The following is a 12,498-nucleotide window of genomic DNA, read 5'->3' as shown; positions in this document are numbered from 1 at the left end:
TATGATGTTTGGTAAAGGTCCAGTTTCATTCTTTTCCATGTAGCTATCAAGTTTTCCCCAGCACATCAGTTGAACATAAAATGCCATTTTCTTTCTGGACTCTGGATGCTGTTCTGTTGCTCTGTATGTCTGTGGTAATGCCAGTACACTTCCTTGATTACTGTGGTTTTGTAGTAAGTTTTGAAATTAAGAAATGTGAGTTCCCCAACTTTTGAAGATTCTTTTAGTTCTTCTGGGTACCTAACAAATACATTTAAATTTTAGAAGTAGCAGGTCAATTTCTACAAAGAAATCAGGTGGAATGCTGATAGGAATTATGTTGAATCTGTAGAGCAATTTGAAGTATTGCCATCTTAACAACTGTAACACAATTAAGACTTCTAATACACGAACGTGAGGTATTTTTCCATTTATCTAGATCTTAATTTTTTTCAACAGTGTTTTGTGTTTTTTGAGAATAAGTATTGCTTTTGTTTTGGCCAATTTATTCCTATTTTTTTAATGCTATTATAAATGGAATTGTTTTCTTTATTTTTTGATTTTATACTGCAAATGTGTAGAAACAACATTGGTTTTTATACATTGATTATGTATCCTGCAAGCTTGATGAACTCATATATTAGTTCCAATAGTTTCTTAGTGGATTACATACACACACACACACACACACACACACACACACATACATATGATCATGCCTTCTATAATTAGAGACAGTTTTACTCCCTACTTTCTAATCCAGATGTGTTTTCTTTCTTTTTCTGGCATGATTACCCTGGCTAGAACCTACAGCACAATACTGAAAAGAAGTGGCAAAGTGTGGACTTTCTTATCTCATTCCTGATCTCAAGGAAGGAGCATTTACTTTTTTGGCATTAAATATGATTTTTTTTGTGGGTTTTTCATAGATGGCCTTTATCAGGTTGAGGAAATTCCCTTTTTTCCTACTTTATTGCGTGTTTTTTATCATGCAGGTATGTTACAGTTTGTCAATTTTTGTGCATCAGTGTAGATGATCATATGGTTTTTATTTTGAATTCTATTGATAGTGTATATTACATCGATTGATTCTTGGATGTTAAAGTAACCTTGCACTCCTGTGATGAATCTCAGTTCATTATGGTGTGTAATTTATATTGGAATTGTCTTAAATTTATAGAAAACTTGAATTGATATCTTCAGCATATGGCGTCTTCCTAGCCAAAGACATTTTCTTATTTTCAGTTTTTTTTAAAAAAACGGTTGACTGAATGTATTGATTATGGTCCCCCATAGTTAACTTATTTTTCCAGTTTATAGTCTTTAGTTTTCAAGGTAGTGATTTATAATGCACAATAGTAGAGATTCTAGTGGTTCTTCTTTTCCAGTTTTTACAGTACTTATTTCTTTGTGTTTGTTAATGTATTAGCTGGAACCTAATGAACACTGTTAAATGGAAACAACAGATATCAACAGGAGAATATATTTCTTTTCCTTGATGTGTGTACTTCTCACATTTCATTGCTGTGTATATTTGTTGTGGGTCCACAGCAGATATAATTTATCAATTTTAAAACATTTCCTTCTATTCCTAATTTTCTGTGAGTTTGCATCTGATTTGGTGTTGGGTATTATCAAATTTTTATAAGCTATTTCAAAATGATTGGAGTAGACTATTGTATTATTACTCAATGTTGAACCACTCTTACATTCCTGGTATAAAGGCTATTTAATTGTAATATTTTCTTTATTCCTGGATTGGTTGTTAATATTTATTTCCAAGTTTGCATCTGTATTCATACATTGGATTGCTCAATGGTTCTTTTTTTCTATCTTTGGATAATACTGGTATTGGGTTATGCTACACTTATAAAATGAGCTAAGAAATGTTCCGTTCTTTTCTATGGACTAAAGTGGTTTAAATAATATACATATTATTTGTTCACCTGATGTTTGATATAAATCAGCTAAGACCCCCATTAGAGTCTTATTAGGGGTAGATCTCTGATTCTCTTTTCAGTTTCTTCTATGACATTGGATCCTTCAAGTTTTCATTCACCCTTTTCTTTTATAATGTTTCTTGGGAATCTGTTATATTCCTATAATACATAGTAACTGGAGTTATCAAATGGTGAGCAAAACCCTTCACAGCCTCTGTCCTCATTGAGGTTCTAGTCTGTGGGGAGACAGACATGAGCCAAATATCAACATAACTATGAAACTAGTCAGAGTCAGGCCTATTAAGGAGCATAACAGTGCCCTGAAAGCTTGTGATGGGATCTAACGTAGCTGGGGAGGCTGTGGCAAGCTTTCCTGATACTGTGACTTTGGTCTGCTGGATGTGTGGAAGTTAAACAGGCAAAGAGGAAAGAGGGTTCTACTTTGGGGGATGGGGGAACAGTGTGCTCCTGTGTAGAAAGGTCCTGGAAGGGCCAAGTCACCCAGGCCTGGGAGGGAGTTTTTAATTAAGGCTTGTAAGCTAGAGGTGCAAGATCAGATATGTGTTTTGAAAAGATAACCCTGGATTAGAGGAAACAAGTGGGGAATGAGGTTAGACTTTTTTGAGGAACTTTTTGATAATACAGAAGATTTATTATTTTCAGACAAGCAAATCTGGGTAATTTTTTTTTTTTCTCCTGAGACATAGTCTCGCTCTGTCAGGAGGCTGGAGTACAGTGGCATGATCTCGGCTGACTGCTACCTCTGCCTCCCAGGTTCAAGCAATTCTCCTGCCTCAAGCCTCCCGAGTAGCTGGGACTACAGGCATGCGCCACCACACCTGCTTAATTTTTGTCTTTTAGTAGAAACGGGGTTTCACCATGTTGGCCAGGATGGTCTCAATCTCTTGACCTCGTGATCCACCCACCTCAGCCTCCCAAAGTGTTGGGATTACAGGTGTCAGCCACCACGCCTGGCCTAATCTGGGTAATTCTTAAATTCCTAGGTGATCAGTTCGTCTAGGTCAGTGCTTCTCAATAGGTTGATGCTGACATTTGGGCAGAGCAGTTCCCTCTGGCACAGTGTTATCCTGGGCACCGCAGACCTGCAGCATCTTTAGCTTGTGAGAACTCGTAACCAACAAACATACCCGCACTCATTTCCAGATGCCCTGCAGCCAGGTGGCTCAGCTGCTGGTTGGGAATCAATGAATTAGATTTTCAAATCAATTTTTATAAATTTATAGGTACTTTATATTTCCTTTCTTATCTGAAAACATCAACTACTTAAATTAGTGTGAGATAATAAAAGAGAGGATTTACTGGCTCAGACTGCTGAAAAGCCATTGAATGTTCAGGCTTATATAATTAGTGGACATGGGGGCTCAAATAATCTTTTCATGAATATGTCTTTCTCTGTTTCTCAGTTCAACTTACTTTTGTGTAGTCCTTAGTCTCAAGCAATTTCTCTTTACATGATGCCAGCAATAGCCCTGACAGCTGTTGTCTTATGTTTAAAATGAAGTTTTATATCAAAATCAATAAATAATCAGTGTTTATATCATATCACTCACTTCACCAACAAGATAATAAATGAAGCACATTTGTTTCCTAATTTTTTTTACTCTTCTTACCTACTACCCTTACATAGTTTTAGATATATAAATATTTTTATATATTTCATGTTTCTTAAATTAATTTTTCATGATGATGCCTGTAATTTCTTAGATATCATTTACTAACAAGTGTTACAGTTTCAGTATAGTTTTAATGATTTCTTTGCTCCTCATGTTTTCTTGAACCCCGAGTCTTCCCATGTGTCCTTGAATTTATTTATCTATTTCTTCATTTTTGCTTGAGCCCATCTCCTTTTCTAAAATAGTTCAAAGATAGTACACTTCTGAGTACTGTACCCTTCTTAAATATCTTTATTTTCCTTTATGCTAGTTTGACTTGGTAAATACGTTTAGGCTTAAAGTAAGTTTTCCTTAGAAATTTGAAGATATATTTTAACTGAATTTAAAATCTACTGTTGCTATAAAGAGGGTTGTTTCACTTATAGGTAAACGCATGCATATGTGTGTATGCGTATGTGTGTATGCCTGTGTGTGTCTATGCGTATGTGTGTATGCGTATGTGTGTATGCGTATGTGTGTATGCGTATGTGTGTATGCCTGTGTGTGTATATGCATGTGTGTATGCGTATGTGTGTATGCGTATGTGTGTATGCATATGTGTGTATGCGTATGTGTGTGTATAAGGGAGTAGGGGTGGCTTTTAGATTGACCTGATGCTTGGACTTTATAAATATTACCAAAATTTTAGATATTTTTAACTCCTTTTCAGCATCTGAGGGTCATTTCAAAGTTAAAAATTAATATTTGGGGAGAGTGAAAAGGTGAACATATGTTTAGAAATGCTCATCTTAAAACAGAAGCCTCTTTTTCTTTCTTTAGACAGGGTCTGGCACTGTCACCCTGGCTGGAGTGCAGTGGCACAATCTCTGCTCACTGCAACCTCTGCCTCCCTGGCTCAAGCCACCCTCCTACCTCAGCCTTCCAAAAGTAGCTGGGACAACAGACGCATGCCACCATGCGCAGCTAATTTTTGTATTTTTAGTAGAGACAGGGTTTTGCCATGTTGCCCAAGCTGGTCTCAAACTCCTGAGCTCAAGCAGTCCGAGGAGCTTGGCCTCCCAAAGTGCTGGAAGTACAGCGTGAGCCCCTGCACCCAGCCACAGAAGCCCTCTTACTGCCTATAATTGTTTGTCAGTTGATTTTTTTGACATATGAAATAACATTATCCTCAAACAAGAAAAATTTTATCTCTTCAAATATGTATACCTCACATGTTCTTCTTGCCTACTAGCATGCTAATGATTGTGATAACATACCTTTGTCTTGTTCTTAACTTTAATATCTTAAGGCAGCGATTTTGTTATTTTACCGTTTGGTATAATATGGACTGTTGTTTTGAGGAAAACATTATTATGTTTTCTATATATTCTTTTATTCCATTTTACTAAAGTTTTTATCATTAATGATTGCTGAATGGCATCACATGTTTTTGTTTATGAGACGGGGTCTTGCTCTGTCGCCCAGGCTGGAATACAGTGGCGCAGTCATGGCTCACTGCAGCCTTTGCCTCCTGGGCTTATGAAATCCTCCCACCTCAGCCTCCTGAGTGTTTGGGACTTCAGATGCATGCCGCCATGCCTGACTAATTTTTATATTTTTTTGTAGAGAAGGGGTCTCGCCATGTTGCCTAGGCTGGTCTCAAACTCCTGGGCTCAAGAGATCTGCCCACCTCAGTCTCCCAAAGTGCTGGGATTACAGGCATGAGCCACCACACCCAGGCTCATCATATGCTTTTTGACAACCATGACGATAATCTTGCAGATTTTTCTCCTTTGTCTTATTGCTATTATGAATTATGATAATAGACTTTATGCTACTGGACAGTTCAGAATAAACTCTGTTTTTAATATTGTCATATTTGTTTAATTATTGCTAAATTTGATTTGGTTGAATTTTTATTTATCACTTTTCTTCTGTTTCAAAAGTAAATCTGTCTGTGATTTTCTTTTTTATAGTTTCTTTGTCAGTTTTCAGTATCAGTGACGCAGCATACATTGTAAAAACAACTGGAAAAAATTGTTCTTTTCTGAATGTAGATCAGTATAAATTGTACGGGAATTTGTTGAAGATTTTTAAAGAATTCATATTTGAAGCCATTTGAGGCTGGTGCCTTTTTTGCTAATATTTTTTGATAGTTTTTGAATTATCTTTATGATTCTGGTTGGATTTATATTTTTCAACACTTTCTAAGCTTATTTTATTTTCTGAAACATTGTCCATTTGATCCAGATTTTAAACAAATATTAACATATTTATGCCAAAATATTAAGCAACTGACATTACCTCAAACACTACAGATACAGATTTCACTGAATATAATTTAATGTTTAATAATGCAGGATCATTCTTGTTACTTAATAATTTAAAATCTCCTGGGTTTGTGAATTAGATGAGTGATTCTTCTGTATTTGCCAATGACTCATCCCCATCACTCTCGCTGTGCCTTTATGTCATTCATTTTTCCTCAAATATTTATTGAGAGTTTTGGGTTATGGAGATCCCATATGTTCTAAGCCAGGAGTGTGTTGGCAAACTTTTTTTTTTGTAAAGGGCCAGATAGTAAATTGTTATGCTTTGTGGGCCATACTCTCTTGCAGCTACTCAACTCTGTTGTTGTAGCATCCATAAAAAGTACAGAAACAAATGAACACGGCTATGTCCCAATAAAAATGTTATTTACATTAACAAGCAGGGAGCAGGGTTTGGACCACAAAATTTAGCTGGCCCTAACTCAGCCTTGTTCTGAGCATTTGGAATACTGTGGGAAAAGAGAAGTGGTTTCTGCTGTTTCTATAGCTCACAGGCTAAGGGAGGTGAGAAGTAACCTAGAGGTCCTGATACTAGGCAGTATACTCAGTCCCTGCGTAGTGGGCACAGCCAGTATTTGTTGGGTGTATAGTAGCAGTGAGTACAAACATGTAATAGTGTAATAGTTCTATAGTAGTGAGCACAAACGTGTAATAGTGTAATAGGATGAAGACAGTTACCTAACTTAGACTTATTTTTATTAAATCTATACATTTTATATGAGATGCTATATTTTGCCCTGGCTGCAAGGTTCCTCTTGCAGAGACTTTGTGATGGCTGTTTTACTGTAAGGATGAATTCTTTTTCTCCGAGGAATAATTTCATGGCTATGATCTGGATAGTTGAAGTTACCAGAATTCTCAATAGAGGTAATACTGTATTAATGGTGCAGCTGTAGCCCCAACCCACTCAGGACAGTAGGATATGTTAGGCATTGAAGAAATATTTGTTGAAGGAAATGGAAGAACAAATGAGTAATGAAATGAATACATGGTTTCCATTTAGAAATGGAAAAGCATATTTGTTATAAAAGCATGGGCCATGGGAACAGCTAGTATCAGTTCAAATACTGCTACCATTTACTATTCATGTAATAATGGGGCAAGTTACTTCTCAGTGCCTCAATTTTCCTAATATGTACAATGGGAAAAGATTTTCCTGAGTTAATATTGTTATCGTGAGGAGCAGGCAAATCAATTCATATAAATTGTATAAATGTGCCTGGCACATAGTAAACACTTAATAATCTGTACAAATTTTTATTAGACAGTACATCAAATAAAACTCAGCTAATGCAAATATGAAAGCCATGTATCTCCTTAGAGGTTATATTTCATAGCTTTTACACCTGCTGCATCACAGACATCAACTAATCAGAATGAGTGGTGGTCGTAGTGCTGACAGAGGCTCAGATCTAGGCACCAGGGAAGGCCTGAGAGATTCTGGAAGAGGGCCTTGGATGGCAGAAGGGCACTGGGAAGTTAGGCCAGCAGCTGCTTACCAACTAAAACAGAAGTGTCAGTTGGTGTCAGAATACACAACTGATATGCTTCCCTCCAGCACAGCAGTATGGATGCATATCCGCTGTGTATTCTGTTGGGATCTGTTAGTATTAGCATGTAACAGTGACTTTTATATCATATATATGTAATATTTATATACTTGTATATTTATTTACTTATAATGCTAATACCAACCAATTAGAGTATAGGACAGCTGAAATTAATACTTATTTTATGATAAAGTTTACCTGCAAGTTCTTTGAATGTCTCATTGTCTTCCTCTTATTTTATCATTTGTCTTTAGATATATGCAAAAAACCTGGTGAATGCCGATCGTTGTGCACTTTTCCAGGTAGACCATAAGAACAAGGAGTTGTATTCAGACCTTTTTGATATTGGAGAGGAAAAGGAAGGAAAACCTGTCTTCAAGAAGACCAAAGAGATAAGGTACAGCTAGAAGTAGAATGTCCTATCCTCTTACAGTAGATGTGCAGGCGTTCTGTTACCCATTTTTCTGTGCCTATTCACAGGTATGCTGACAATACTTGTCATACTGTGATATCATTCCCACCAGGACCCGCCTCCTGAAGGTAGTACTTCTGGGAATGACATTGCAGGCAGTGCCAGAGAAACCGCGCCTAGGAAGCTTTAGCGTCACTCCTGGAAATGCCGTCTTCCGGAGGCGGTCCTTTTGGAAATCATGTTGGAAAAACTTTCTAGTGCTCCCAGGTAGGTAAAGGTACACTCCACCTGGAACCTGCAGGTTTTCCCATGTCCAAGAGAAAAGGTGTGCTTATCCAATTCGGCCCCTACTTCTTCCCAACCTGTGGCCTGTCTCACAGTCCAGACAGTAGTAGAAATTGATCTAGTATATTTGATGACTTAAATACACTCTGTGACTGACCAGCTGTTTTAATCAATCACATAGCACACTTGTGTTGCATCTTGAAACTAAAGTCTTTGTTTTTTTAAGTGGCAACCATTGTCACTTAAATGAACAGAATGGAGTTTATTTTGTTGATGGAGGCATGGGGGCTTGCTCATATCGCACCTGGAAACCTACAGAAGGAGCACTCTGACAAAACGTTTAAGAATCGAGCTTAACATTCAGAAGCTGAGAAAATAATTTTAGACATTTGCATTTCTTTTGCTTTATGTGTCTTGTTTAACTCATCTTCTGTATAGCACCATAAAGTTCTCTGGTAATAACAGCGTTCTGGTAAAACACTGTGTCTTCTTAATTAAGGATTGCTGTTTATTTGGGCGTTCTATCATAAAAGGAGACTGATGTCAAGGAAACTCAAGGTGTGCCTCACCATGGGGCCCCACCACTGTCTGCCTCTCAGCGCTTCCTGTATATTCCGTGTTCATTGACTCTGATTTATAGGCACTATATTGGTACTTGGGTTTTAAAATGTTTTTGTCTGTTTGTTGTTGGTTTTTTTGTTGTTGCTGTTGGATCTCAGTATAGCATCTGGATATAGTCATTTAGATAAGTCATTTCTCTTGCTGAAGATTTGAGTGTTTCCTAACACTATTGGCATTGATTTAATTTTGAAAATAACAACTTTAAAGCCTGTGTTTATAAGCATAAGAAAAACAGAGTGTGATTTACTGTAACTCTCAGATGACTGGTTAATGGCAGCCATTTATGTAAGAGCGGCTTCTTAATTATGGCTTTCATTGACCATAGATAGCAGACCACAGAGAGCATGAACAAAAGTTATAGTTCAGACTGCTCTCAGACCAACGCAAACAAGCATAAATCATCAAATGGATTCTGATACCCTTTGCTCATGGCAATCTAATTCATTGTGTTTATGTTGTTCAAAGCACAAGAAAACCAGGAAAAAGACAACCATGAGTTTTATGCAGTGTTTGGTTCACTCTTTGGTGTTTTAAGTAGATTCTCTTTTGTGTGAACTATCTTTTGAGTTTTTCTGATAGTCCTCTAGCTTTATTTCAATAATGGTGATTTCCTATAATGTTGACAATGTAATAATATGGACATTATTTTTGAACTATGTAAAATGTAGATATTGTGACTTGTAGACATCTTTGTTAATTAAGGAAGTTTTGAAATGAGTGCATGTGTGATGATGGTATGGTAATGAGAAAAATATAAGTATGAAAATATTTTTACAAAGAAAAAATACTGATATTAGATATAAAAAATAGACAATCCTTGTATTTTGATTATTTTAAAATTTAACAAATTAGGTAAAAATACTAGAAGTTGTACATTGTGTTATTTCTGTATAGTGCTTGAATTGCAAACACCATAAAATTCAGTTCTGTATAATATCTCAAGCTCACGTGTAACCTGTGAGTTTGGTTATATGTGTGGTAGAAAGCACGATGGTAGAGACCAGCATTCTAGTGTTCCTTGTGCCGCTGATATTTTATGAATGTTGGCAAATTACTGAACCCATGTAGGCCTTCGTTCACACCTCATTGAGAATCCACTAAAAAAATTTATCTTGAAGCATCTTGTAAATTATAAGGTGCTTCGCAAATAGAAGGGATTATTATTGTTCAGAGCAGGAGGATACTAGTTGATTGTTTGATCTCAGTTTGTGAGTTAATATTTTAAGGTTCTCAGGTGATTACTGTGTAATGTTTTTCTGCTTTATTTTTACATACTTTATAAGGTGATTTAGAATATGTAAACGTAAAAGTAATACAGGCATTTAAGTAAAACAGTGCTTTTAATTCAATATTATTAACAATGGAATATTTTTGAATTATTCTACAGCATCCATATTTTAATTAGCATGTCCTTCTCTTTTACATATGCAGATTTTCAATTGAGAAAGGAATTGCTGGCCAAGTAGCAAGAACAGGGGAAGTCCTGAACATTCCAGATGCCTATGCAGACCCACGCTTTAACAGGTAAGAAATAGCTGATGTCGACACTCCATTGATTTCTTCTGTGATGTCCCACTCAGCTGAAACCTCTTCCATGGAGCCTGAGTTCTCCATGTCCCAATTCAGTTCTTTCTTCCTTAGTTTTCTTCTTTGAACCAACTCTGCTATCAATAGTCAGTATATTCAGATATCTATAAAATGATGGATTCTAATCCACTAATGTATCATGATATCTAGATACAGGAGTTTAGAATGTTATAAAAACAACTGATAGGCGGTAGTTTTAATCTATAGAGCTACTGTGGGATTTTTTTTCCATTATAGTGTCATGATTTTGTAACAAACATGTTCTCCGTCAAATCATATGCTCAAAGGCTGCAACACATAGTAAGAAATTTGCATGCTTTTGAGATGAGTAGGTCTAGCTTTGAAGCACGGTTCTGTCATTTCTTAGCTCTCAACTGACCTAGCATAAGTTACTTAATCTCTCTGAGCCTCAGTTTCCTCATCTTTAAGATGAGTATGATAATGCCAATTTTGTTGCTGTTGTTTTAAGATCACAGATAATATTCATGAAAGGTCTGGAAAATTTACCTGACCCAAAGTAACTAAATAAGTTGCATCTTTTGCTGGATATTATTAAAGATGGATATTAGGAAGGCTTATAAAGATTTTTTGTTTTGTTTTGACTTTCTTTGGAGAGTTGCAAACCCAATTATGTAATTTGATTTTAATAAATCGCTAGAAATGGAAAGTCTCAGGATTGATGCTGTGACTGTTAGATAATAATATTTACAGTAGTTTGACAGCAGTGTTTAGTTAATTCCAACTCGTGGTTTACTTTAAGAGACAAATAACATAAGCAATAGGAAGTTTACTCAGTTATTTGATCAATTGATGTCAAATATACACAACTCCTATAAAAACATAGGAATATTCTAGTAATATATACTGTCAATAAATTAAGGGTACATTGAAAGTTTATTTTTTTCCAAAAGTCCAAACTCATCATTTAGTACTTAAAAATTAAATATATTTGCTCATCCTTATGTCCAATCTTTATGTAAAAATGTATGAGTCAGACTATTAAGAAAATGAAAACGCAAGCACCAGATTAGGAGAAAATATTTGTAAAACACATATCTGACAAAATACTTATATCTAGTATATAAAAACTCTTCCAACATAACAATGAGAAGATAACCCAATTTAATACAAAAGGCAGATGATTTTAACAGACAGTCCACAAAAGGAGATATACAACTGATCACCAAACACATTAAAAATGCTCGAAGTGAGGGGAATATAGATGTGGTTGACATGAGACCTCACTGTACACCAGCTTGAATGACTGTGACTTTAAAACATTGGCATTAGCAAACATTGGCCAGGATGTGGAGAAACGAGTACCCTCGTACATTGTTGGTGGGAATATGAAGTGGTACAACCGCTTGGGAAAACAGGTTTGCAGTTTCTTGAAAAGTTAAACATACACTTACTGTGCAGTCCACTAATCAGCTCCGCTTCTAGATAGTACTACAAGCAAAATGAAAACATATGGTGCTACAAGGACTTGTATGCAAATCTTCAAAGCAGAATTATTTATAATTGCCCAAACTGGCTATTAAAAATAATATTGTCTATTAACTGGGAATGAATGAACAAAATATGATATGTCCATTCAATAGAGGTATAACTCAGCAATAAAAAGGACTTAACCACTAAGACATGCAACAACATGGATGAATCTCAAAAACCTTTATGCTAAATGAGAGAAGCCAGGCGCTGAAGACTCCCATGTAACTACCTACCGTTAGCTATATCACTGTTTCTATGCACCTTAGTCCTGTTTTCCAAAAACATTTCCTCACAATAGGAGTCAGCAAGCCTTTTCTATTAAGGATCATATGGTCAGTATATTTGCATTTATAAGCACTAATGTCCTTGTCACAAGTCCACAGCTCAGCCTTGTGGGGTGATGGCACAATCAGACAATATGTGAATGAGTGGTGTGGCTGTGTTCCAATACAACTTTACTTATAAACAGGAGAGGGCTGATTTGGCCCCTGGGTGCGGTTTGCTGACCACTGCTCTAAGTTTTTAAAGTGGAAACTCTATAAGTTGGTTTAGCAAGTTATATCTCTCATAAACACGATCAACTTCAAAGGATTATGTTATTTTACCAAATTTAATTGTATTTCTCCTCTGAATCTACGTTTTTTTTTTTTTTGGTCTGCTTACTTAGTAATGCTGGATACTTCAAATGAT

General features: G+C 36.0%; 1 protein-coding gene across 5 annotated transcripts in view; it reads left to right on the top strand.

The window, feature by feature from the left end:
• PDE10A (phosphodiesterase 10A) overlaps window positions 1-12,498 on the top strand; it is a 332,525-nt gene that overhangs the window by 240,616 nt on the left and 79,411 nt on the right. For all 5 annotated transcript variants that reach the window (XM_031012517.3, XM_055391784.2, XM_055391783.2 and 2 more), the window contains 2 exons: window positions 7,667-7,809; window positions 10,162-10,254. In XM_031012517.3, the coding sequence (XP_030868377.2) occupies window positions 7,667-7,809; window positions 10,162-10,254 (236 nt within the window). The remainder of the gene's footprint in view (window positions 1-7,666; window positions 7,810-10,161; window positions 10,255-12,498) is intronic.

The sequence above is a fragment of the Gorilla gorilla genome, chromosome 5 (assembly GCF_029281585.2).
Source record: "Gorilla gorilla gorilla isolate KB3781 chromosome 5, NHGRI_mGorGor1-v2.1_pri, whole genome shotgun sequence".
Lineage (NCBI taxonomy): Eukaryota > Metazoa > Chordata > Mammalia > Primates > Hominidae > Gorilla > Gorilla gorilla.
This window is presented reverse-complemented; position numbering and strand designations above follow the sequence as displayed.